The sequence below is a fragment of the Protobothrops mucrosquamatus genome, unplaced genomic scaffold (genome assembly GCF_001527695.2).
Source record: "Protobothrops mucrosquamatus isolate PMUCROS unplaced genomic scaffold, P.Mucros_1.0 scaffold_290, whole genome shotgun sequence".
In the NCBI taxonomy this organism is placed as follows: domain Eukaryota; kingdom Metazoa; phylum Chordata; class Lepidosauria; order Squamata; family Viperidae; genus Protobothrops; species Protobothrops mucrosquamatus.
In genome coordinates, this window is record NW_015386366.1 from 129539 (window position 1) to 156701 (window position 27163).

Here is a 27163-nt window from a genome sequence, read left to right on the forward strand (position 1 = left end):
GCCATGCAAAAATTTGAGAGGAAAAAATATTTTATTGGCAATGCACAATGCTATTCTATACAGTGCCTCATTAAAACTGAGGTGTTAAGGAAAGTAACATTTCTTAAATAATTCAATAATCTCATAGTAGGGATGTGATCTAGCCCAATTTAATACACTAACCTTACAAAATGCTTTTATATTAACCAATGATTACTAATGGAAACTCTATTCTGAAACTACCACAGTAAAGCTTTTTAAGTACATTTTTAAACAACCAGACTGAGTTATTGCACAATGCTGCAATGCAGCTATTATGGCAGGATCAAACAGTGGCTAGTATGTCCCGCTAGTGGGCTTTGGCCAATTTTGTAATATAATAAAGTGACCAACTATGAGGTTTCACCTTCAATATAAATTACCCAAGTACTTGAAATTGCCTTATTATTCTGCAGACATTTGTACAACAAGAACAACCCCCCCAACCATAATTATAACAGGTCATAATTACACATCTGGAATATATTCTTATCTGTTTTTAAGAATGCAGAAAGGGTGAAAGTTATTTCCAAAGTGATTTATGTAGTAATACATTTTTCCTCACTTGTCCTTCTTAGTCTTTGGGATTCCTTTTCTACTAGTTTTTTTCATTATGTTGCTCTCCAGATTAATAAAATTCAGTTTCCAGGATTCCCACTTAACATGGCCTTTGGTTAGGAATCCTAGTAAACAAGTCTTGGCATTTCTGGAGTGTATCATTTTGGAGTAGGCTATCATAAATTTAACATAACAAATGCTACTTGAATATTTTCATTAGAAAAATCACCTTACCTTTGCTTTTTTAGTTGATGCCAACTGTGTTGACTTGGCATCTTGACCAGAGGCTTCTTTTCCCGAACTTGGTTGCTTAGGCTCCTTCCCTAAAGAATCTTTGCTTGGACTTTTTGCCTGCACAAATATATTTTTAAATTTTTATGCATCTGTTTATACTAATTTGCATTTAAAATATTTTTATCATAATATGTAAATCAATTACCCCTCCAGGATCTTTCTGCTTCCCTTCAATTGGACCGACAGGTTGAGATTCATCTGCCTATAGTACACACAGTAATATGAAAACTTAATCAAACCTCATTTTTATTCTAGGACAGAACGATGAACAAAATAATCGTCAATATTATTACTTTCCCTACAAAGTACAAATTTCAACACTGTATAGACATAAAACTTCTAACATAATTATATTATAACTGATATATTCACATAGTCATGTACCCCTGTCTGATTATTAAAATATAAATCCCACCACTAAGATAGACACAGTCCTTCAAGGGTAGGGTAATAATTTATATTCTATCTTTCCACTATTATCAGATTTCTTTAAAGATAATAAATACTTAAAAGCTGAATAATCAAATATGTTAAATTAATATAAGCTCATTCATTTTTATATAGTTTAATATAGTTTAAAATAACATTGTTCATACAGGCTTCAATACAAAACTGAAATTATTTATTCTGCTATTTAATCCTTTCTTAAGAGCTTAGCTCTCTGCATAGTACACTTAAAGCCTAAACATAAATTCCATTAAATGATATAGGGTTGCTATATTTATGTAGCAAAAAATCCATAAGATTATTAAATAACAACAAAGAAATTTTGTATTACATTAAAGACCTACCTGGCAACTGATTTTTTTTCTTTTCTTTTCTTTTATTCTTCTATTTTATTTAGTAATACAGATTGGACCATTGAAATGGTCCAGTGAGTTTTTAACCATATATTGAAATCTGAATGAAACCTTTTTACTGCTCTATACACTGTTAATGACTTCCAGAACCTAAACTAGATTAAGACTACTGTACAGTTGAGGACAATCAAGTAAAACCCTAATTTATACTATACTATATAATTATATTAAAACTATGTTATAATTATATTAAATTATATTTAATTCTGACTGGCTCTCTTAATAGGTTTGTGTGTGTGTGTGTGTGTATAGATAGATAGACAGACAGACAGACAGACAGACACAGATACACAACACACATGCTTGTATATTTTAATATCATTTGGTCCACATTCTGCTGATTTCAGAGCAGTGAACTTTAAAATTACTTTATTTGGACACTGAGGTGAAGTACAAATATGTACATCTGGAGAGAACAATTAAGTCTGAAAATACACATTAACATTATCTTGAAAACAGCTTTTTAAAACTATAACAGAAATATTTTCAAACAATTCCAACTATTTAATTTTTTTAGTCCCACCTTTATTATTTTTATAAATAACTCAAGGAGGCGAACATACCTAATACTTCTTTCTCCCCCTATTTTCCCCACATCAATAACCCTGTCAGGTGGGTTGTGCTGAGAAAGAGAACAACTGGTCCAAAGTCACCCAGCTGGCTTTTATCCTAAGGCTGGACTAGAATTCAATCTCCTGATTTCTAGCCTGATGCCTTAACCACTACCTCAAATTGGCTCTCAGTTTCAAAAAAATTTTTTTACAACCCTCTGCTTATCATTATAACTAAAGTTAGGGTTATTGAAAACCAGAACTGCAACTGTTCCAATCAAAATGGGAGAAAAGGTAATGTGGGTTGGTATCTGAATTTTCTGGGTTCATACAGAAGCTGTGCAATCCAACAAATCCCAATATGCATTTGACTCGGTGGAACACATTTGCTACCTCTTACATTCAAAAATGTATTTTCATGGTCCCACAGAGCTACCATGCACACTTAGAAAAAGGCACAGCGCTGGCTTTTCTAATTCTACAGTAATCCTAACTGGTTTGTATGTTGTTGAGAAAATATCTTTAGTATGAATAAGAGAAGGTTAAAAGAATAAAATAAAATCAGGTAAACACATAGGAACAAACCAAAGGAGTGTTTTTAAAGAAAAAAAAATAATATTGTGTGTATTTAATGCATATTCAGAATAAAGGCTTTCCATCCTACCTTTTTGTCCTGTAGTGCTTTTTCAGATTCTGTCTTTAATTTTTGTGCTGCCTGCAGTACAAATAATAAAAAAATAAAAAAAATTACTTAATTTACATTTTTCACTGGCTACTGCAGGAAGGTTTTCTGTAAGCTGTGTATAACTTAAAGTCTCTGGATCTCTTGTGAGAAAGTTACAACTAAGAAGCCCAAAAACTATTTCTATGACTTTGAGCATCATTTAATTGACTTAGACAAACCTGTGTTTATTTTTATTTATATATTAAAAACACTTATATAGCCATCCATCTTAACCAAATTATGGATGGCTGACAATCAAGAATAAAACAACATACACATAATCATATGTACATTATAAATATACATAACAAATATATAATAAAAGTCAAAAACAATAAAACTGCATGGTACAAAAACAACTGCATGGTGCATAGGCAAAATTTTTACCATCTGCGACAAGAACAGAATGAAGAAATGAAATCTAAATATAATAGGTAATGAATGATGCAATGTTAGGGTGGCATTTATGAGAATAATTTAAATCATGGATTAGAAGGAAAATAGAAATTCAAATCAGAAAGTGGAATTTAGACCAATTACTATTGCTTTTATATCATCTTAAATATTAAGCACATATATAAGCATCTATATAAGCAACAGGTTAAATTGTCCACTTCAAACTCTATATAATACTATACTTTCAATTAACTAGCCTCTTTGTAATTTGAATAAAAGCTTTTCTCTGATGCATCCACACATTTTAATATTGTACAGCAGTTATCAAAAACAAGCAAAAATGCAGAAATCTCTTAGCTTTCTTGTGTTTTAGATAAGAAGAAATTTGCCAAAGCACAGCTACATCATTCTCCAGGACATAAATATTAACCACAATGTATGGTGCACAGTAGACTAAATGGTAAGAAATATTATTAGACTGCATTTATATGACACGTTTTCAAAGTGTGCTGTGCCAGGAGAAGAGATTGCAACACGATCATATAAAAGAAAAGGTAAAAATAAACTAGAATGTATTAGTTAAGGACTAATGAATGAGCACATGCTGGCAATGTGATAGCTGTTATTATCAAGCATAAACACACACAACCCAGGGGCTGTATCACCTTCTTCTTGTTTCTCTTCCTTTTCTGGGATTCCACTCCACTTGTCTGTTGTTGGCTTGAGGAAGCCTAGTATTGGGAGTAAAAACTCAGGATCTTGGAAAGAAATTGCTCAAAGTATAAGGAAACTTCTTATCAACCTCAACTTTCTATCCTCAAGAAATGGTGAACACAATTATATTGATAAAAGTATGGAAGGGTGCTAGCAAAATATTCCTGTTGATTGATATAAAAATATCTAGGATTCCTATTTCTTATTCTTATAAAGTATGAAGTATATTTCTTATTCTTATGAAGTATGTACTGAAGTTTTTTTTAAAATAAAATATTCTTATTCCTATGTGTCATTTAGCCAAACATTATAATTCTTCCCAAGCTGGACAAAGATCATATTATGTATTCTAGTTATTGACTAGGGCCATGAAGCACTTTGAAACTGAAAGAATAAAGATATTTTGAAAGATGTGGTGGCAATTGTACCACTTGTTGCAACTCCTTAATGCAAACATATTGTCTCCCATAAAAAAAATTAATTGCATTAAGGAATTTGACCAATGCTACATGAGGGCTTCTGATGCTCTGAAGCACCTTTTTCCCTTCAAATCCACAGCCCTGCACAGTCAAACTATAGACTTGTTGCCTTGACAAATGTGGATGCTAAGGTAACTATTTTGATTTATCAACTGGTTCCAACTACATTATGGCTGGTTTCTGATTTGGTTTCCTAAAGTGACTGAAACAGAATTAGAACTCACACTGAGTTTTCTCAATTTCTATTCTCCAAATAGGAATGTTTATCTTTAAACATCATTGTATATTATTTGTAATGGTACAACTTGTCCTTTTCAATATATACATATAAATGTCAAGTTTGTCCTTAAAAAAGGTTTTAGGCTCTCTTTTCTGGGTAATTAGAAATTCTAAAAAAAATAGTGGATGCAAAAGGGGAGGCAGAGGATAAAATTCTTTCATTCTCTTCCTAATTTCATTCCAGAAATATACAACTCTGTGTCATATCTGCTTACTCTATAACTTGGAATAAATCAGACTTGATCCCAAGTTTTGGAAATAATCCTGATGTATGTATGGACTACAGATTAGGTAGATGAGGTGATTTTTCTGTTTTCTGAGTACAAAGATTTCTAAGAAAGTCCTTTCAACTGAAAGAAGTGCATTTATTCCCTAAATTGACACATAAAAGATCTAGATAATCTAGAATTCTACTGAGTATATGAGTATAAAGTAAACATAATTAATACACTTAAATCATTTTATTCTATGAGATGCAACATCTTCCCTGGTTAATGAATAGAAAGTTTTGCCTACTTGTCAACGACATCATGGCCCATCTTGGAAGTGGATATTTGCCAACTCTGACATGATAGAGTGTGTGAGGCCATTGCCGAAAATGCAGAATGACAATATCCTCAATTAAAGAGGCACAGGGATTACCAGTGAAATAGCTGAATGTGCACAGTACCCGACTATGCACAAACACACAGACAGTATGTCCAAGGTCAAAACAGGTGCATGAGCTTGCATTATAGCACGCTGGCTGAAATTAATGTTCTTTCCCTCAGGTTTGAGGCTCTCCTTATGGAGGACAAATTATAAATCAACATGGGTTAGAACCAGGGCTTTTTTTTTTTTGTCATAGAACGCTCAGAAAGGAGTTCCGGCACCTTTTTTGGATGGAACCTTGTAGGGTAGGCAAGGCGGATTGTATGACATGTGTGAGTTCCAGCACCTTTTTTTTTTTTTAACAAAAAAAGCACTGGTTAGAACTATTTCACAAAAACTCCAACATTTTGGCCTCTCCAAGGAGGAGTTCCCTTATGGCCTATGAGTGTACACTTAGTGCATTTAAACAACATATTAAATATCAGGAAATCCAACAGCACCAACGTTCCTCTACCCAGGACCATTTTCTTGAACAATCAGATCTCCCTTCACTAGCCAGTGAGATAGTTATATCATATAACTGTCTCTAACTTTCAGAGGGCACTAATTCTAGCCTGTTATAACACTCTCCATGTAGCAATTCTGGTCTTGCTCTGTTTTGTTTTAATGTTTTAATTTTTATTCCATGGTCATAGTAAAAGTTTTTTTTTTACTTTTTTACCACATGTTTCTATGATAATAGAAAGCACAACATTCAGAACAGCAGACTGATAATAATTAGACAAAAGTATAAGAGAGTAGCGAGGTAGTAACATCTTGATTTAAAAAAATGAAAGGCTAAAAGATTTCAAAAAATGAATTATTATAATTATTATTACACATGTCATTTTATTTCCATCCTCAAATAAAACTGGGGAATTTCAGCCTTCTAATTGTATTAAACTACTTCTGTATGGCAAGAGGACATGGTCCTTTTCTTTTATATGAGCTCATTGAATGCTCATCATTCAAAACAAAGGATGAAATAAACTGCTGAATCATATCTCAAACTCTGCATAGCTTTGGATTATAAATGTTGCTTATAAGCATGCTGGTTTCCCTGCCCCAAAAAACAAAAGAACTTGTTACCAAGATACTGAGGTTTATTGAACATTTCAATTTAATACTCCCTCATGGTTCTGTTGTTTCAACTCTGGGAAATGCTTATTTTCTTTAGTTTCTATCTTGATGATTTCCCTTGAATTTAGACTGGGGTTCAATGAACATTTACTAGAGAAAATGCAGTCAGCTCAGTTGAACTCACTTATAAATTATTTGTGGAGAATTGCATTAACAGGCCACACTCAATATGCTTGCTTAATTTAATATTTAGCATTGCATAATTTGAGCTGTGGAAAGCTAGTTGACAGATTGCTCTTCGACTAGCAAGACTTTTTTCATATTTATTTGGCCATTTCTGAGCTCAGCTAGAACAATCACTTTATTTTTCAACAAAACTCTACCTTCATCAGGCAGACATGAAAGCTATCTTATCCTACATCTGGCTGATCACAATCCCCAACAGCCCCAGCCATAATGACAATAGATGGATGATAAAAACAGTAGTTAAGCAACATCTGAAGGTTCCCTTGCAGCTTAATAGCAAATCTATGTACTGTAACAGCAGAGAAAGAAAATCTCAGCCAATCCAAAACATTGTTTTTAACATCCAAGTGTCATGTGTATAACAACTGTATTTATTTGAGAGGGGAGATAACTTTTTGTTCTCTGTGCTGTGGCTGGAGATGAGTAAACACAAATACCTTATTTCTTTTTTGCCCTTAATACAGATAATGCAATAGACTCAATACCATTCTAGATTCCAGCAATCTTAAAATTTAGGAGTATGCAGAACAAAGCAAAGTTCATTGTAGCAGGCTGGGTGACGGGGAATAATTTAGGTTAATTTGGATGGGAGTTCAGGTTTGAAAATAGTCAGTCATATAACAGTTATTTACTATTGGCAATGCTGTTTGAGAATGATGAAAGCTGAATTCCACATTAACCCTAGGAACAAGATTGTTGAATACATCTAATAGTGTGAGTGTACCTTCCAGGATTATTCTTTGAGAAATGCCATTACAGAGGTACTTTCTTTTTGTTAATGCTACCTTCTTCTGGAATTTTGCAGCCATCATGCTATCTCAGTCCTGATTATTTTCTTTGGAAATAATATAGTGCAGTAATTTTCCAGGCTCCTATATTGTCACACAAATGTATTTCATCCCCATCATTTTACATGCCACTATTGTGCAACTCTTCCAGATTACATATTACAATTATAGTTGCTTGTTTATAAGACAGTCAGAAGACTGTCCTTGGATACAGACCTATTAAGATGGGGTAATTTGTTAAATTTTATTGCTTACTTGGAATTTTGCAGGTACCAGCTACAGCAATCTTATTTGTACACGATTATATTGCATAACTAGCTATGGTTTGGGAAACACAAACTGACAATGCCACTGGGTACTGAGAATAACCATACACAATTGTGGATAAGGCTAAATGCAAATACGTCAACGTTCAAAATTTCAGTCAAAGGTAAAAAATGTGTCACTTTAAGATTAGCTGACCCTTGAATTTTTAACAATGACTGATGGGAAATGGCAAACTGTTACATCATTATCTATAAAACAGCATAAGTTTAAGTCTGTGGCAGGCTTTAAAAAAATTTGAGCTTTGATTTGTAGATAAGTTGAACCCAAGTTGAACCCAATTAGTACCTAAACCTCTAAACATACTGGCAAACATATACAGGTAGACTTCAATTTACAACCATTCATTTAAATGAGCATTTAAAGTTATGACACTGTCAAAAAATGACATGACATTTCCCTCACACTTGCAACTGTCACAGTGTCCTCACAGCCATGTGATCAATATTCAGATGCTTGGCAGCATGTATTTACAGCAGTTGCAGCATCCTGGGGGGGGGGTTCACGTGATCCCCATCAGCAATCTTCCCATGGGGCTCCCAACAAACAAAGTCAATGGGAGAATTCATATTTCCTTAACAATCACAGTAAAAAAGGTTGTAAAATCAGGTGCCATTCATTTAATGATAGCATCACTTAGCACGAAAGTTCCAATCCCGATTGTGGCCGTAAGTCCAGTATTATCTACACAATAATTATATGTTTGTTTGAATAATTGGTATTCAATGCACATGGGATAGAATTAATGATATAAGTATCTGGAAGATTAACCTTATTGACTATGTTTTGGAGAAATAGTAGTAGCATCGTTCTGTAAAATTTCTTCATGCTATTTAAGGAACTTGCAATATCAATGCCTATTGTATAAAAATGTGAGTGATTCCTAATTAAACAAGAAAGCAAGTATGGAAACAGATGTCATTGGGAAATTATATTAACTTTTGCTTCCTGAAAATAGAATAGCTTCAGTAATTACAGTAATATAGGAAAAGGATAATTGTTCCCCCAACAAACATGCTGCCTTTTTATAAGAAAGCTTCTGAATAGGTAAACCAAGCATTATGAAGCCTAAGATTAACATACATTTATGTTAATCTTCATTTATTTCTCCAAGCATTAGGAGAACACAAAATAGAAGTCCTTTGTAAAACAAGATACTCAACTCTAGTTTCAGTGACAATAGATTCAACTACAAGCTCTATGAAGAATAACCTTCTGAAAGTTGGCTTGACCAACTTGACTATTCATCGTATTTCTCAGTGGCTCCATTTGCTCCTATGTTAAACATATTTCACAAAGAACCAATTAAAACACTAAATCTATTTCTATGAATGAAAGAACATATCTGCAGGTCCAAGTTTTAACTGTTTAGCAATCCTATAATGTAGATGGCTCTCCCAATCTTTTTAAACCTATGTGGTTATCACGTTAAGTCTACAAATACAGCAGCCACTTGGTCTATTTATATGATGACCATTTGAGCACCAATCTGATAAAGATCAACAAATGTTAAAAGCAAAAGAATCTTGGATTCTGGCTCATAATTAAGTTGAAGAACCACCAAGTGATATATATATATAAGCCTTGATCATCCTGTCTTGCTGCAATATCATTTTTGACAATATTTCTTTGGTCAAATTATTTTCAAAATCAGTTAAAATGATTTTGCTATTATAAATAGAATTCATTTTTAAAAAATTAAAATAAGCATTTTTCTCCAGATACACTCCCAAATGGTAACAAAGGCTCTGAAAAATTGATCAGTTTGTCTCATATGTCACTATATGAAATTATTTCTTCTTTAATTTAGGGTTGGGGTGGAAGAGTGAGATAGAAAGAAAATAGTACTTCCCCTATGTCAGTGATAGATAATGGCAAGAATGCTGTCCCATAAACCAGAATAATTCTTAAATAATGCTAATAGCAATATTCTCTCATATAAACCTTCCTAAAAGGAATTAATGTGATAGTGCATCCAAAATAATACAGCTGAAAACTTACACCAAACAGATCCATGAGTTAAATGCAGAAATCATGTCAAAGATCATATTAATAATATGCAGAATTCAATTACATTAATCTATGCAAAAATATAATAATAATGATAGACTAGTTTCATATTTGTTCCCAACCCCACTCAACAACATCACTCTTTATTAAAAAAAAAATGGAAAAATTGACAGCTGCAACTATAAGACTTGATAAAAAAAAATCCCACTTGAATAGATGACACTGCAAGAATGACTTGTCCACCTTTTTTAGAAGGCATACCTTTGTTTCAGCAGGTTTCATAGTTGGTGCCTTTAATGCAACAGAAGTCTGGGCCTGCATTAAGGTACAAAAATGTGTGAATTAATTATCCATCCTAGATCTTTTTTTAAAAAAATTAAAATTATGAACATTCTACCTCAATATAACACACTATATTTCAGACTATGCTAGACTCCATAACAGATAGGAATGTACTGTAATGATAGATTTATGCAATGACAGATAAGTATGCCAAGTTCAGTCAGTTCCAACAAGTTGCATAATCATAGACAAATATTATACCAATGGTACTCGGATAGGAGTGGAGCCATTGCAACATAGTGCCCCTAATCCTCAACTCTCACAAGCAATCCAGAGCAGCATTATGACTGATGACATGGGAGGCCCCTGAGAGTTCCATTAGGACCAGAACAGTTGCCCTCTCCCCTATATTCTGACAAAGTTAATAAAAATAAAACAAAACAAAACAGAGTCCTCTCCACTGGATGCCGAGACCTGAATCCTGCTTGAAAAAGAGTCCAGATAAGGTATTTTCCCTACAATGCTCTATAGTTGTTCACCAATGATTGTCTCAATAGCAATCCAAAAGGGAAGGTTAGAGACCTTTTTAGATGAGGATGCATCACAAACCTCACTCTGTTCCAGCACTGATGATGTTACCTAATTTGATAATGAAACATCTGCAACAAAACAATCAAGCTCAGACAAGGAGCATAAGTATCCTGCACCATGCCTATCTTACACAAGTCACATTTATTACTGCTGTGCAACAAACATTGATCTATTGGGGTATGAACGAAACAGAAATCATATTTTTGTGTTGAGCTCAGAAAAAAAAAAACAGCCTAACTTAAAAAATTCCATCAGAACATTTTCAATTGGCTGGATTCCAAAACAGTAAAACTCAAAATATTGCATTTGCAAGGAGAAGATTAGACATTCTTGCTGGAATGTAAAATCCACCACAGATTACTTTGCAAAAGTAATAGCATGATCTCCCAGAAAAGAATCCATTCCATGCAATACATGTGCAATTCAACTCTGCTAGTGTTTATTTCACTGCCCATTTCTAAAGGAAAGTTGAAGTATGCATAACACAGTGATGGCAAACCTTTTAGAGACCGAGTGCCCAAGCTGCAACCCAAAACCCACTTATGCATTGTCGGGTGCCAGGTGGGTGTGGCCCATTGGATGGGCGTGGCTGCGGTGGTAACAGCAGACTGGGTCGGACTGAAAAGTTCAATCAATCAATTCCAACTGTGCAAGGTCTTTTTTTTCCCGCGAGAAGTTGAAATTGACTGATTGATTGAACTTTTTTTTTTTGCACACGACAGCGGAGGCCTAAAGCAAAAAGGTTTTATAAAACCCAGCTGCAGGCCTAGGACTGGGGTGACGGCGCGCGTGCCCACAGAGAGGGCTCTGAGTGCCACCTCTGGCGCCCGTGCCATAGGTTCGCCACCACGGGCATAACAGAATAACACATATGGCACCTATTTTTTTAAATAAGCAATTTAAATATTTCTATAACATTTGAAGAACAGATTGTCATTTGAGTACATGACAAACTGAAAGCAAACTAGATTTGGGAAATTCTGCACATCATTAGAACAATCCCAGATAGATTTTATTATTAATACATTAAACAAGTCTATATCAAATAGCAGTTGAGTTCAGGCACTGCACCAAACCACTTATATAATAATAATAATAATAATAATAATAATAATAATAATAATAATAATAATAATAATAATAATAATAATAATAATAATAATAATAATAATAGTTGGAAGGGACCTTGGAGGTCATTTAGTCCAACCACCTGCTCAGGCAGGAAACCCTATACCATTTCGGACAAATGGCTGTCCAGTCTCTTTAACCACTTAATGTTAGTGTAAATCTAATCATTGTTTGAAAGGACAGGGTAAACAGTGAACAACTAAAAAAGAAATTAAAAGCAGATAATGCTAATTACATATTAAAGATGACTCTAGAGGAAATGGATTATCTGGATACATTTCAATCAGAATTCAGGCCAGAATATAGAATTAAGACAGCCTTGGTGGTGCTTATTGATGATCTGTGGCAAAACTAAGTTATGGGTAATGCAGACATCTTGACCATCCTTGATTCTGATACCATCAGCCATGGATTCTTCTGGACTGATTATAGGGAGTAACAGTGGATACTACAGCATTATAAGGGTTCTCCTCCTTTCTGTTGGCCAGTTCCAGTAAGAATGGTGGGAGAGAGGTTGAGTCTGAAACCCCTGCTTGGGGGGGGGGTGTCAGAGGACCCAATACTCTCACCCATGGTTTAATACCTAAATACATTTGGCTATTGGTACAGGTCATTCATCGATTTAGAATCAAGTATCCTTAGTGCATGAATGTTCTTCAGTTATACAGTATATACTTTGCTGTTCTTTTATAAGGTTCTAAAGGCCTGGCTCTTTCTCTGGGCCAGTTGCTACAAATGTATGCAAGGACCCATTTTTCATTTGTATTAGTGATTATGGATATATTTTCACAGCTGCTGTATATTTAAATAATTGTACTACTGCAATTTTTTACTTTAATATTGTTCATCATTCAAAGTCAATTGTTGAGAGGGCAGCCATAGAATCAAGCAATGCTGTCAGGGTCTGCATGGGGAGGAACACATGTTCATTCATAGTAGGATTGAGTGGCTGTGGACTTTTGGATCTCCTAGTTCTGGGGACTTTCCATCCTTGGCTCTAAATGCAATAGCATTCCCCCATTCCGGAGTAGTGGGGAGCCTTCCTGGAATTCTCAGCTCCTACATGATGGCAGCTGTGGCCATTCATGCTGTGATCACCTTGCAACTGGACTATTACAATGATTAAAGATCACTCAGAAACTATAGCTGGTCCAGAATACAGTAGCGTCAGTGCTCCCTATTCCCATGTAATATCTGCTTCATTAGCTTTATTGGTTACCAGTAAACTTTTCAGTACAGTTCATGGTAGTTTTAGTCTTATAATGCACTGCACGTCATATAACTAGCTCTCTTCCATGGTTGCTACCTATGCTGCACAATATGGCATAATGCCTGCTTCAAGTCCTGTTGATTAAGAAATATATAATCTAGCACAGTGTTTCTCAACCTTGACAATTTTAAGGCATGTGGACTTCAACTCCCAGAATTCCACAGCCAGCAATGCTGGCTGTGGAATTCTGGGAGTTGAAATCCACATGCCTTAAAATTGTCAAGGTTGAGAAACACTGAAAGAAAGCAGTTTTTCCCTGTTGCTGTGCCTGCCCTGCATAATAGCACTCTCCCTTGAGATTCATTTGACTCCCACCTTATCCACCTTCAACAGAACCCCCCAAAACATGGCTCTGGCCTCATGTGGAGGGCTCCTCTGTTGGGATCCTCTCTGGTGATGTGAAGATTTCATTGAATTGTTCTTTTGTTGTTGTTTTTTATATATACGTTTCTTTTGTTTTTAATTTTTTGAAACTGCCCAGAGTTATTTTTTGAGTTGAGCAATTGCAAAACTGGACAATAAATAACATTACAAGAGAGGCTGAAGAGAATAAGACCATATTCTGTCAGCCCAAGACAGTCAACCGTATAATAACTGACCCTGTTACTTAACGTTAAGTAAGAAGGGAATCTAAAAATAGCGATGGATGCATTTAGTTAACATTGTAAGCTTTACTGAGTAGAAGAGTTAACTTTTAAAATGTTTGAACAGAAGCACATAGAATAGATCAATAAAAATGTTGATTGATTTATTGTTGCTTCACTGTTTAACACAAAGAGGGGGGAGGAGATGGGACTGGAAGGGAAAAACCTGGCTTGCTTAACTGTTATTTAGCTGCTTATTTAGTGTTTAGTAATACTACGAATTGCTTGATATGCCTGACAAAGAAACTAGAAGTTGTTTTATTTTGTTAATACAAAGAGGAAAAGAAAGAGCAGGAAGGTTTGTTGAATTAATTCCTATGAACTCATGAAGCCTCTGTCACACTCCCGACCAAGTAGACAGGTCAAAAAGAAATAATTACAAGCTGCATAGCTTGGAGTTACATGACTAGATATATCAGCTCTTCTCCCACCAATCACATGATAAAAATCAAATTTTAAGAGAATTTCAGAAGAAATTACTTTCTAATTTTAAAATTATAATCATGCATTCCTGCATGAGCTACTACAGCTGCCAAAGCTACAATACAGAGCAGCTGGCACATTGAATTCACAAAAAGCACATTGTCATAAATCCCCTAAACTCTAAGTTTTACAGATTTTAAAGGATTGATCAGAAAAAAATGTAATCTCAAGACATTTAGAAGAAAGTATCATCTTGAACAACCTGATAAAGTATATATCAGTGATGGCGAACCTTTTAGAGAGTGAGTGCCCAAAAACCATCCCACCCCCTGCCCGCCACCACTCTGCCCCCTGCTCCACCCCTGCCCTGCCTGCCCACAGGGCCACCCACCACCTCCATGGCCCGCTGCAACAGATCGCCCAGGCAGCCCTGCAGCGCCATTGCAGCCACGCCCTCTGCCTGCACCCCACAGCATCATCTCCGCGCGACAGGGCTTGAAGACGGAGTCTTGTCCTTGCTGCACGGCTGCCATGTCCTTGGCTGCGCTGCTCCACATGGGCTGCGTCCGGGGGCGACTCTCCTTTGGCGGGGCTGCTGGTGAGGAGGGGGCTGCAGGGGGAGACAGGGCTCGGGCGATGGTGCGCGTGCCCACAGAGAGGGCTCTGAGTGCTGCCTCTGGCACGCGTGCTATAGGTTCGCTACCACTGGTATATATGGTCACTGAGTTTGTACAGAAATATAAAGAACATTGGATTTAAGTACATACAAACCAAAGAAATTAAAATGTAATGTCCTTTCTACCAAAAATACCTATTTACATTATAGAAATAAGGATCTGGAGCAAAATGTCCTCTATTTCTGAATTTTGAAGTAAAGATACCTACTTCTTTTTTTGTGGACCTGTCTTGGTTTCTGATATTTCCAGTTGTTTATCAAGGCAACATCCTCTTTTTCTTGTCGCCACAGTTCTGCCTCTGATTTTATTTCTAATTAATTTTTATTGAAGATATTTTTATATAATAAAAACTAAACAAATTTAAACACTGATTTTAAAAGAACAAAGGTTTTTTTTTCCTATCTGAGAGTTGGAGGGCTTTTAATGACAGACATTATGCTTCTCCCAATGTTTACTCTGTTTGTGATGAAGACATGAGTATGAATGAGTAGTCTAAGAAGCTGGCTATCATTTTCATGAATGCAAGATGGCATTATAACCATTATATACAGGAAATCATCCAGCCTAATTTTTAAACATATTATTAAACACTAGTCACATGAAATAATGTTGACAGAGAGCCTGTCTGCAAAAACATTTCAAGACTGAAAATCTGGGAGAAGAACTTTTTTTTTTTGCTTCCTACTAAATATACAATTCTTCATATAAGATCCAAGTTTTTCAAATAAATCCATTAAAACATTGATTTTATGATAGCAAGATTGTAAAGAGGATTACTGAAATATTTTACATTATTAATATATTTGGGAATTGTGAATGTTCTGCAAATTGCTGTTTCTGAGGTGATAGGTATGGGAATCTCACTATGCAAGTTAGCCGATCTTGATATTCCAGCTTTATTGAATACCAAAATAACAGAAAAGTAATGTGACTGAAGCTACAAAAAATTCCAAAGTGAAACAAATCATCTTGCAGCAAACGTAATGTTGTCTACTTTGACTATATTGTTGTTCTTGTTGTTCTTATGTCATAAATTAAATAAGCAGAAGAAAGCAAAGCACTGACCCTTGAAGATCACATACCGAAACTAAAAAGCAAATATGAATGCATTGCCTGGTAATCAACAATAGCTGAATGATTCATAGCTAAATAGAATTTGGAGAGACTCTGGCATGTTTTGAGGAAGGCACACCCAGAAATAACAGAAAAAATAAAAAAATCCTGACTGCATTGAAAAAACAGAGGTATTTCGTGTATACTGTAGGAACCAGCACTTTACGAAATGCAGGAGTGTCCAATGGTTAAAAACTGCATACTAATACAATCTGCTCATTTTTGCATTAGCTAATGACACACAGATAGTGAGGACAGTCAGAAAGGCCAAACTTCTATCCACTCACAGGCAAGCTGCTGGATTTACTAGAAATCAGGAGGCGATGAGAGTTCTAAGTCCTCCCTGCAGCAATGAAAGTCAGCTACGTGACTTGGGACAGCCATTCTCTCAGTTCAACTCATACCATAGGACAATGGTGGCGAACCTATGGCATGCGTGCCAGAGGCGGCACTCAGAGCCTTCTCTGTGGGCACGTGTGCCATTGCCCCAGCAGAGTTCGCCAGAGTAGCGACTACGTGACATTTGGAAGCAACAGGGCAGGAAGTGAGCGAGCAAGCGGCGTTGTCCCCCAGGGATGCCCCGGAGATGGCGAAGGACTGGCCCCCTGGCCCCGGCCATGCTCACCCAGTCTGCCGCGACTACATGCCCACCCAGTGGGCCACGCCCCCACACCACCCATGAGGGCACCACAATGCTAATGCAGCCCTGGCACTTTGCGATAAATAAGTGGGTTTTGGGTTGCAGTTTGGGCACTCGGTCTCTAAAAGGTTCGCCGTCACTGCCATAGGATTTTTGTTGTGGGGAAAAATAGGAGGCAGGTTAGATAGACTCCTTGCATTGTAAAAAGAAAAAGAAAAAAGCCTCAAAATAAACAAATAAAAACGCCTCTCCCCAAACCTCTTTAGCTTTTGCGTATATCACTATCAGGATGTATGAAAGAAACAGAAGTTTTAAACAGAGTCCAGTTCAACAGCCTTCCTTGGATTGTTCCATCAGAACATGTCAGGTAAGTTATGTTCCAACTGGCTAAAACTGAACATGTTAACAAGTATTCTAATAGTTTTGCTCTATATTTAGAATAAAATTTTAAAAAACGTGGGGTGTTTTGTCCTGAAATTAAAATATTTGAATAGGTGTCCTAAGATACAAAAGTTGTGACCTTGGAACACTGTACATAACTCTATACGTATCCCTTCTGAGATACTTAAGGAAATTGAATACCCAAAGTGGTTGGCTAAGCTTTTTAAGGATGTGTCCCAAAGAAACCTTAATGACAAAGGAAATGACTGTAACTGTGCTCAAAAGAACGCATCCTCCTACATGTAAGACATCATGTTCCAAACCAATCTTTTACTCATGAACTGGTACCATTCCTAAAATTGCCCCTCCTAAATTGAGAATTCTGGGTTGTAATTTCACTTTTCCATTTTTGCTCAAACTGAAACATCCTTTCTTTGCTTCAGGAAACGTCAATCTAAAGAATTAACTTGAGAAATATATTCTTTCTTTGATTCAAATTAATAAAGAAAAAAGGAAAAAAATCCTTCTGCATTTTAAATTTTAGCATGGAAAAGTACAATCTTAAATAGAATTTGTGGCCTACTGTCACATGCAAAGGATATTTTAAGGGTGGAACGTGGGGAAAGCCAAGAGTTTGTGGTTTCCATAAAGAAAATTACTAGGAATACCTCTGAACTCCCACTGATAGCAGCAAGAATATTTTTCATTTATTTCTGAGAAAAGTAGAGCGGGTAAGTATTAAAATTACTACCAGATGAGATTTGGCAATTCCTTATATGATATAGTCACTGTGATTTATGGTGAGGAGTAAATATAAATTATATAAATTACCCCCCCTCTTAAGTTTACACAATCTCATTTTCAATCCTACTACTCATTTTGTCATGGGCAGGTAAACTTGCTCTTTCCTGCAGTGTCACAGAGTTGCAAGCTCTATTCACTATTCCACATCAACCAGCAGTGCCAAGAGAAAGAAAAATGTAATATTCTGCATTTTTAAAATTTATCAATTAATCTTCCTTGCATGGAATATGTTCAGTACAAGGAAATTTGAAATCACATGAATCAATTTTCTAGCTTTCTCCAGCTCATGTCATGCATATCAACTAAATATCTCGTTTATTTTTCTACTATTACATACAGTTGACGTCTTTAAAATATAAGACCTCTTACTGATGTCTTATTCCATATTTTAAGAATATACACTATCCTCCATATGGGATAATAATCCAACCTTACTGGTAATTCTGAAACTTGTAGATATGAGATTTTTAAAAAGCTAATACAAAGGTTGAATGTACAGCACCTTTTCCCACATCATACTGGGGCTCCATAACCCTCAAGAAAAAGTCTGCAAAGAAAAAGGCAGAGCAGGAAAACCTGTGCCACCTATAGTAAATTCAGATCAGAGCTACAATTTCAAAATAATTACGGGACCCAGTCCAACTACACAGAGAGTGATAGTCTGATCCCAATGAAACAGTAGAACAATTTAATAGTGCCTCAATCTTGCAACATAAGTGTGTTGCATTCAAACAGGTTTCATTGTTGCATTTACACAGAAGTACAACTTCAATGTAACTGGACCCAATTCTTTTTATTAGTTCATGATTAAAATAACTAGAGAAGAAATATTATCAAACTATCAATTGCCATAGAATCTGGGAAAATAATTCTAATTAAATAAATCTTTTGTCTAAACTAACCTAGAACAAAACTGTACAACTCAAGTTACCAGTGACACATACAACCAGTGAAAGAATTTTGCACAATCCTAAAAATATTCCCAAATTGTATATAATGAAACTAACAGGAAAAACCATCCAATGAATATACAACCCTGAGCTCCAGAGCCACATGATGTTGTAAGTGGGGTCCCACTGAAAACCCAAGTTGTGCATCATTAAGTTGTTCAGGACATCACTCTGGCATTCAAACTGGGCCTTTAATAAAGTTAGTATTCTCTTAATGGAGCTTGATCTCACCATTGGCAACAATATCTAGAGTTGTAGAGAACTGGTTCATGAACAACTCAAGAACTATAGGTTTCCCATGCTTGCTGTATTGGTTAAATATAACATTTTAAAAGAAAATAATTTTAATCCTTAATCTGAAGAAAGACACAATTCTTCATCTAATGAAAGTTTGCTTTCAACTTCATTCACATTCATTTCTACATAATTTTCATTGGAACAATTCTATAAAATTGCCTGCAATTCATAAACAAAACAATTCCTCCTTAAAAATTATTTAAAGCATTTTCTTGTTTAGCATAAATGTATGGTGTGAAGAACAAAAACATAAAATATCTTATTTCAATAAAGACCATTTACTTGGCAACCCGGGGCTCAAATTTCTAAAGTTACAATTTTCAATTGAACAAACTGAGGAAGTTATAGCAATAAAACCCTTATCACAGTTTAAAGCATATCTAAGTAGTACTATTGCCACTGTATTTAATAGATTGGCTTCTTCATAAGTATTCTCAGGACTAAATCCCAATGCAGGTAAACTAACTCCAAACCTCATAATCAAACAAAATCATTTCCTAAAATATGAAATGACAAACATTTATTAAATTAAGGGGGACAGAGAATATTATAGGTAGCTTAGCAACAACTTGTTTTGTTAAGAAACAACAGCAAATAGCATTGCAATAAATGCTACCTATGGGTTATAAGGACAATAGTTACTTAGGCATGTCTCAACAAACATATCCTGCCACTCAAATGACCACACCCTGAAAAAATGCAGTCTAAATATTGAGAACCAGAAATGAATTTTTAAGTCAATTCTGCGGAAGTCTTATAAATTTATTAGTAATAATATTTAGATCTGTAGAGCTTTTGTTCTGCTTTAAAGAAATTTCAAGTCACTGTTTTCATAATATCCTTCCTGGGGTGGGGGGATCAGGAAACAAATGTCAAGCAACTCTTGAAAAGGTTTACTCTGTGAGTAAAATAAGAGACCCAATTTGTTACAAATCCTGGGAAAGCACTCATTTACTAAGTGAGTCTCAAACCTACAAATTGTAAGGTCATGTTTCTGTAAGATAGAAAAGTGCAGTCTCAGAGAAGCAAGGAGGAAGTGCGGTAGAACTAGCCCAGAAAATTGACAATCACACAAACATTCCGGAAAAAAAGAGTACTCACACTGTACAGCTCATCAATTCTGCTCCAAATTTTTTGATGTAGCCTGCTCAGATCCTTAGCACAGTTTTGTTTTTGTTACAGTGCTTATCAGGCCTGCCTATGACTACAGTTTCAACACAGTCTGTGGCATTTCAGAATAGTACAACGAAGCCAAACGAACAGTTTCCAAACTTGCTCTGCCTACAGCTGTTCTGCTCCGCCCCTCTATGAATATGCTAAAAAAGCTGTGTGATTGACAGCAGCCACTGAGTTAGGACAAAAATAGACCCAACTATTAGCCCAGTCAAATAGAAAGCACTGCCTAAGTCAAATATGCTTACTCCAATCAATAATTTTAGTGCAAAAAGACTGCAGTTATCCCTAGATATTACTATTGCTTAGCTTGTAGGATTTATAGAAGCCACTGTAATTTTCAAACAGAGCAGAATTACCAGAAGTGGTCGAAGTGGGAGCATTAATAAATTATTTCCAACTCTGTCTCTATACACACCTGAATTCTGCTCCCCCCTCTACCCCACAGCATTTATAAAGGCACAAAACAGTTCTCAGCAATTCTTATTCATCGGAGAAAGCAATAAACTCAAAAATCTTGCTGTTTTTTTCATTATGATTCTTCCTGCTTCATATTTAAAGTGACATGTTCTTAATAGTGTATATAGAATGCACCGTTATTAAGTGCCTTTTAAAACAAATATTATAGATATTTAAACAAAAACATCTGGGTATTTTGAATTTGATCAGAGCACACAAGATCATTTCATTTTAGAAATACAATAAAACTAAATGCATGTTAAGCAGTAAGTTGTGAATAATATGGGGTTTTTTTATAACAGTCCTTCTGGCCCAACAAATTTGTAGGATTGGACAATGCTAACTTCAACCACTGATGATTTTTGGACATAAAGCTAAATTATTGTTCAGATTATCAAAAATGAGTCTAAATTACCTTCACACATTGCATTAAGCCACAACACAAAGAATCGTGTTCTGGGAAATGGGGAACTATATAAATCTGATAACAAATAAATAAATAATGTGGCTTTTTTGTGGTTGTTTTCGTTCGGTATGCTGTGTGAGTCCAGCCACTGTATAGTTATTCAGCAAGAAGGGTTAAATAAATCCACCCAGTGGCTGAATTTAATCTAAATAAGTTACAAAAAGAAATAAGCATTTTTTCTTTCTTTACAACATAATATCCATACAGGATCTATGGTTAATATGAATTATGATTTGTTTATAGGCTGTCTCAAAATACTGAAGCCAAACAGCAAATGTTAATCTCCTTTCTGCAGATATTCAAGCTTCACAGCACTATCAGAACCAGCCAAATTATTTTGGATCTGAGCCAGAACTTCTCACAAGCAAATTTTTACCTTCCTAGCAGTAAAGTATAATAACAAACAATAACCTGCTGCCAATTCTCTACAAAACTGAACCAGCTTCAAAACCAGAATGTCCAACCCTTGTTTAAACATATCCAGTATTAAACACTATTTAGGGCTTCAATAGCATATTAAACTGTGAATAATGGCAATTGGAAAGCTAAGATCTCTCTACAAGAGCAAACTCAGAGCTCAACTTTGGTTCATTTTCACTATGACAAATTATGGTTTGGTAACATACAATTCTGGGAGGGATTATATCAAGTCTTAGAACACAAAAGATTCTGAACATCTCTGGTTAAAGTAAATATAAGTATTATGTATTCATTGAATTTATTTCCTGCCTTTCTATCAAAAGTGAAAGCATGCCATATAAAACCCCAAAGTTCTGCTTTTTGTTACTGTAGAACAGACATGTCAAACACAAGGCCTGGGGGTGGATGTGGCCCACAAAGTGGTTTCATGTGGCCCACGAAGCTATCCTGGAAACAGTGAGGAAACGGCCCCCGCTGCCTTGGCCTTGGCCCTGGCCCTGACCGGCCGGGAGCCAATGTACAATTTTATGGTGACCATCTATGCTGAAATGCATTCAGTCTTAGCTCCACAAGGCCGTCTGGAAACAGCGAGGAACCAGCGCCTGCCAGGTTGGCCCCACCCCCTGGGTACATGCTGGGGAGGTGTCACCCTTTGTGAAGAATGAAGAAAGGCACCAACGCCTGGAAGTGGCCAGCAAATGGCCCTCGCCTACTTCACATATCTGGCTTGATGGGCTCTGGGGGGGGGGGGTTTCTGCAGCCAGTGAGGCGCTCTCCTCACAGCATCGAGAGGCTGAGCTGGGCGGTGCAAATCCAAAAAGAAACATGAGGCTGCCCAGCTCCCACCCTGCCCGGTTTCAGCAGGCAGTGGAGCGCTCTCCTCACAGTGCCAAGAGCTGAGCTGGGTGGCGCGAATCTGATGAGAAGTGCAATGCTGCCTAGCCCCCAGCCTGCCAAGTTTCAGCAGGCAGCAAGGTGCAAAGCTGGCAGGCTTCGCACTGCCCGGCTCAATCTCTCGACGCTGTGAGGAGAGCGCCCCGCTGCCTGCTGAAACCAGGCAGGCTGGGGGCTGGGCTGCATCATGCTTCTTTTTGGATTTGCGCCACCCGGTTCAGCCTCTTGGCACTGTGAGGAAAGCACCCTGCTGCCTGCTGAAACTGTGCGGGCTATGCAGCATTGCGCAGGTAACGTTGACTCTCACGCTGCTCATGGCATCCCCTCCCCCAGAGCCCACCAAGCCAGATATGTGAAGTAGGTGAGGGCCATGTGCTGGCCACTTCCAGGCAATGGTGCATTTCTTCATGCTCACCATTCACACAAATGGAGCTGCACATGCTTGTACACACTTGCCCACCACTCGTGCAGAACCACTCCCTTCCTGTAGCCAGTCCACAAAGCTGGAAAGGTTGGGGAACTCTGCTATAAAGCAATCAATATAAAATAGGTAAATGCATAATATTACATTATACTATCTCAATTACATCTCCTTAGGTACTGTACTTAATATGCTACACATTGATTTTAAAAAGCAGAACATTAAACCTTAGAATACTTACAAACTGAAATTAGACCAAAATCATTTAAATGTTAAGAAGCACTCCAAAATAAAAGAACCATGTGGAAAAAGACAGGATGATTGCAACATAAAAATATTTGGAGATATGTATCTGAGATGAAGCAATACACTGGCAGAAAATATGACCAGCACAAAGCCTCGTTTACAAATCATAAATTATCACCAATCATCAATACTAAAGCCTTGCATTTAGAATCTGTGCATATTAATCCTTCTAACTAGTTTAATTTAGAGATTTCAATACATGAAATATTTTTCTTAATTTTCATGATCTTAGACGTTCTCTACCTCTTTGCAAAAGCAACAAACTGTTAGAGTAGCATCATCATAAACATTTACAAGAGTAGGGAGATATTTTGCTTTTGGGAAGATTAACAGACAGGTAAATTACCTTACTGACTGAAGAAACTCCACTCGTCTGGCTTTTAGGCAAATCAGTATTGCTAGTTTTTACAGATCTCTTCTGTAAAGAAAAAATAAAGAATTAAATCTTAGCATTTTAACATCATGGGAGAAATCCTTCAATAGAGACATTGAATTCTATTTCCAAATTTTATTTCCCTTGTATATTACAAAAATGCCCTCCTATAAGCAATATCTTCATGCAATTAAATTAAATAGTGTTCCCAAAAATGCTTGGAGCACCCTTTGGAATCATGAATATAAATTTTTCAGGCAATAATATTTTGGGGATGCAAAATGTATGAACACATTATGATATTCTATCATATTCCTATCACAGACGAATCACAGGTTTATTTTGAGATTATGAATTAACTGTAGGTACTTGTCTTCCATCTTCCCATCAGAACAGAATGTAGTGAAGACAAAGTTAAAAATTTATCTAACTTACATCTTTAAACTGTTATAACATTGCGTGTGTATAACAATATTATATAGTTATTTTAATTTAACATAGCTTAATTCTAAAATTTGTCACAAGGCCAAGAATATTAAAAAATATATTTTTAAACTTGATAACTGGTGTTTTAGAAATACCATACCAAAATAAAAGATGTGGGTTTTTTATTTAAAAAAAAATAGAAGACTAAACTGCATTATAAAATTATAAAGTTTCTTTTTTTAAAAAAAGACCCAACTTCTTTAAAAACAATAATGCTAATGATAACCTTTATTATTATTATTTTTAGAATGACCTAACGAAAATTGATGCCTTTGCTCATAGTGTTTACTTTCCAAAACAAGTAACAACCGTTGGCACAAAATAGGAAACACAAGTTGAAAAGTTAAAAAAAAATGCCCAGAATATTCAAATGTTATGTGGTTATGTGTATATATTTTTGTCATTGTACAACTCATACTAAAAATGTAACAACGATTCTAAAATGAAAGTTGTGAAAACTGAAAGTGGTACAGGAAAGAGAATAGTTATCGTAAATATATCATTTACAGTACTCTATATTGCACACCCATTCCTATCAGAAACCTATCTACTTTTCCAGAATGCAAATTGTAGCAAGGTAGGATCTAAGAACAAATTAACCATGTGTACTGAGCACTAAAATACATATGCACATGTATATTTGGATGCATTTATATAATTGACAAAAACTATTCTGTTTTGCTGATGTGATAACCCAGCATCGTAAATTGACACTCATTCATGCATTCTGTTCTCTGAATGTTTGAGGACCTGCAAGTGAACACAATACCTTCCTTTATGTCAGTAGGCTAGGGAGAAAAAGAACTTTAGGCATTGAGCTGACAAAGTCAGAGAAGATAAATTACAGCAGCACTTATTCTTCAGGAAATGTGATACGTTCTTATTTATCTAATAAAAAAAGCAGAACAGATAATGTTACAAGCAAATTGCCATCATCCAAGACAATTCAAAAGTCAACCAAGTTTTAGAACAAATGTCAGCTAGTCTGACTGAAAGGTCAGATTCCTATTCTTTTGAACTTGGAATACAATTCTCATGAAATGAAGCTGAGTTTCACTGGATCATTCAGCATTCCTGTCTTTGTATTTGTATTTCTTTCCCACTTTCTGCTGCCTTCCAACATGACGGCCATTTAGATTATGTTTCTTGGGATAGGGACACACAAAATCTGATACCCTTAAAACTGCTACAAATTTTGTTTGGATTTGGCCTTGTGTAAAGGTAATCACTATGATTTGTTCAACTAAAGTTTGGTGCGAGATTACACCTAGTAAAAGGCACATAATCATACTAAAATTTATAAAAGAATGATGATGGAAACCTGGAAGCTATCACATTTTGCCATTCTTAATCAAAGGTAACCTGAGCAGTACGTAGAGTGAAATTATTAAAGTGCTATACTTACAAGCACGTTAGCCTATATTCCTTAAAATAGGCATCCCCAACCCCTGGTCCGTGGACCAGCACTAGGCCACAGCATGCCAGAAATCGGGCCACGCAAATAAGAGAAGCCCATTCCATGGGGCCGGCAGCATGTTAAACGCCCACTCTGGTCCATGGAAAAACCTCTCTCCATGGGACCAATCACTGGTGCCAAAAGGTTGGGGGCCACTGCCTTAAAATATAATCTTAGGCATGAGTAAGTCTCATTAAATGTAATAGAACATATGTACTAGTAAATGTGCTTACAGTAGAATTAATGGCAACAAAGCAGCAGCTTTCCTGCTTGAGTTCCTTATATTTTACTTGTTTTATCCATTTTTGTAAATAGCTTAGCAACCCATTTTGTTGTCTACTTTTATTTAATAATTATCTGCAGGGGATATTCTAAATCTGAGTACCAAGTCCCTACAACATTGTAAAGGCTTCTGATATGGTACAGTGACATCAAAGCAATGAGGAAGAACAAGAAACACATCAAGACAAGGCTCATAGACCCTACCTAAATCAACCAAGTAGCCAAAAATGGATGACTACATGATGAGAAAACCGTAAATAAAAATAATAACAAAATAAATCTTCTCCATTCCATCCCTACCTCCCAAAGCTATAGTGAATTGGGATTTGGAAACAGAAATGGAAAAACAACAACTATTAGAACTCTTCTATACTTTGCATGAGGAATCAAACTTTCTGACTGCCATTTTAGTCTCCCCTGCCATTAATGTATCTGTGAAGGGGGGAAAGCAAGTCAAGCAATTTAGCAAAGGAATTCACAACAGGCTTTGCTGCCAGACAATGTCTACTAAGTGCAAATTGTAATTTCAATTTCTAGAGACTGTGTTTACCTCTATAAATACGCATGTGGGCTCTTTAAAAACAGCCTTTGAAACTTTTGTGCAAAATTATGCAGATAAGCTAGCAGTAATTCAAAATGTTAGCACTAACGTCGATCTGTTTATGGATAACCATATGAAATAAAATTGCTCTGGAGAACAAATTAAGGTTAGAAATGACAACCAAATACAGGCAGAGCTTACAGTCTCACTTTCCATCAAAAAGTAGAACCATATACTCCAAACTTATCAAGTTGCTTTAACAATTACACTTAACAGAAATAATACTGGATGTTGTTCTATCAGAAGAGCTATCCTTCTATCACTTAGCTTACTTCTTTGAGGCCCATGTCATATTATTGATCTAAATGCTGTCAAATGGCTCCCTAGCATGAGAGGACATAAACCAATTCTGTTGTCTTTTAGGAATTCCACTGTCCCCTGCATGCTGTTCAAAGTGATATCCTTTCTTTCCACTTTTCAAATATACCACTGACTGTTTTCCAAGATGGAAAAAGAACTGCACTCTTTGGTTTAATGCAGCGGTTCTCAACCTTCCTAATGCCGCGACCCCATGCACCCACGTGACCACACGTGACCACACGCATGTACCCACGTGACACCCACGTGACCACACGCACGCACCCACGTGACCACACGCACGCACCCACGTGACCCACACGTGACCCACACGCACGCACACACGTGACCACATGTGACCCACACGCACGCACACAC

General features: G+C 36.1%; 1 protein-coding gene across 3 annotated transcripts in view; it reads right to left on the bottom strand.

Annotated features, from left to right (window-relative positions):
- LOC107302786 (calpastatin) overlaps nt 1-27163 on the bottom strand; it is a 67330-nt gene that overhangs the window by 22346 nt on the left and 17821 nt on the right. For 2 of the 3 annotated variants that reach the window (XM_029287296.1, XM_029287298.1), the window contains exons 3-7: nt 23637-23708; nt 10213-10266; nt 2946-2996; nt 1016-1072; nt 811-927 (exon numbers count right to left, since the gene is read on the bottom strand). In XM_029287296.1, coding sequence (XP_029143129.1) covers nt 811-927; nt 1016-1072; nt 2946-2996; nt 10213-10266; nt 23637-23708 — 351 coding nt within the window. Of the gene's footprint in view, nt 1-810; nt 928-1015; nt 1073-2945; nt 2997-10212; nt 10267-20252; nt 20448-23636; nt 23709-27163 lie in introns of those variants that run through there. The other variant, XM_029287297.1, reaches the window with a different exon arrangement.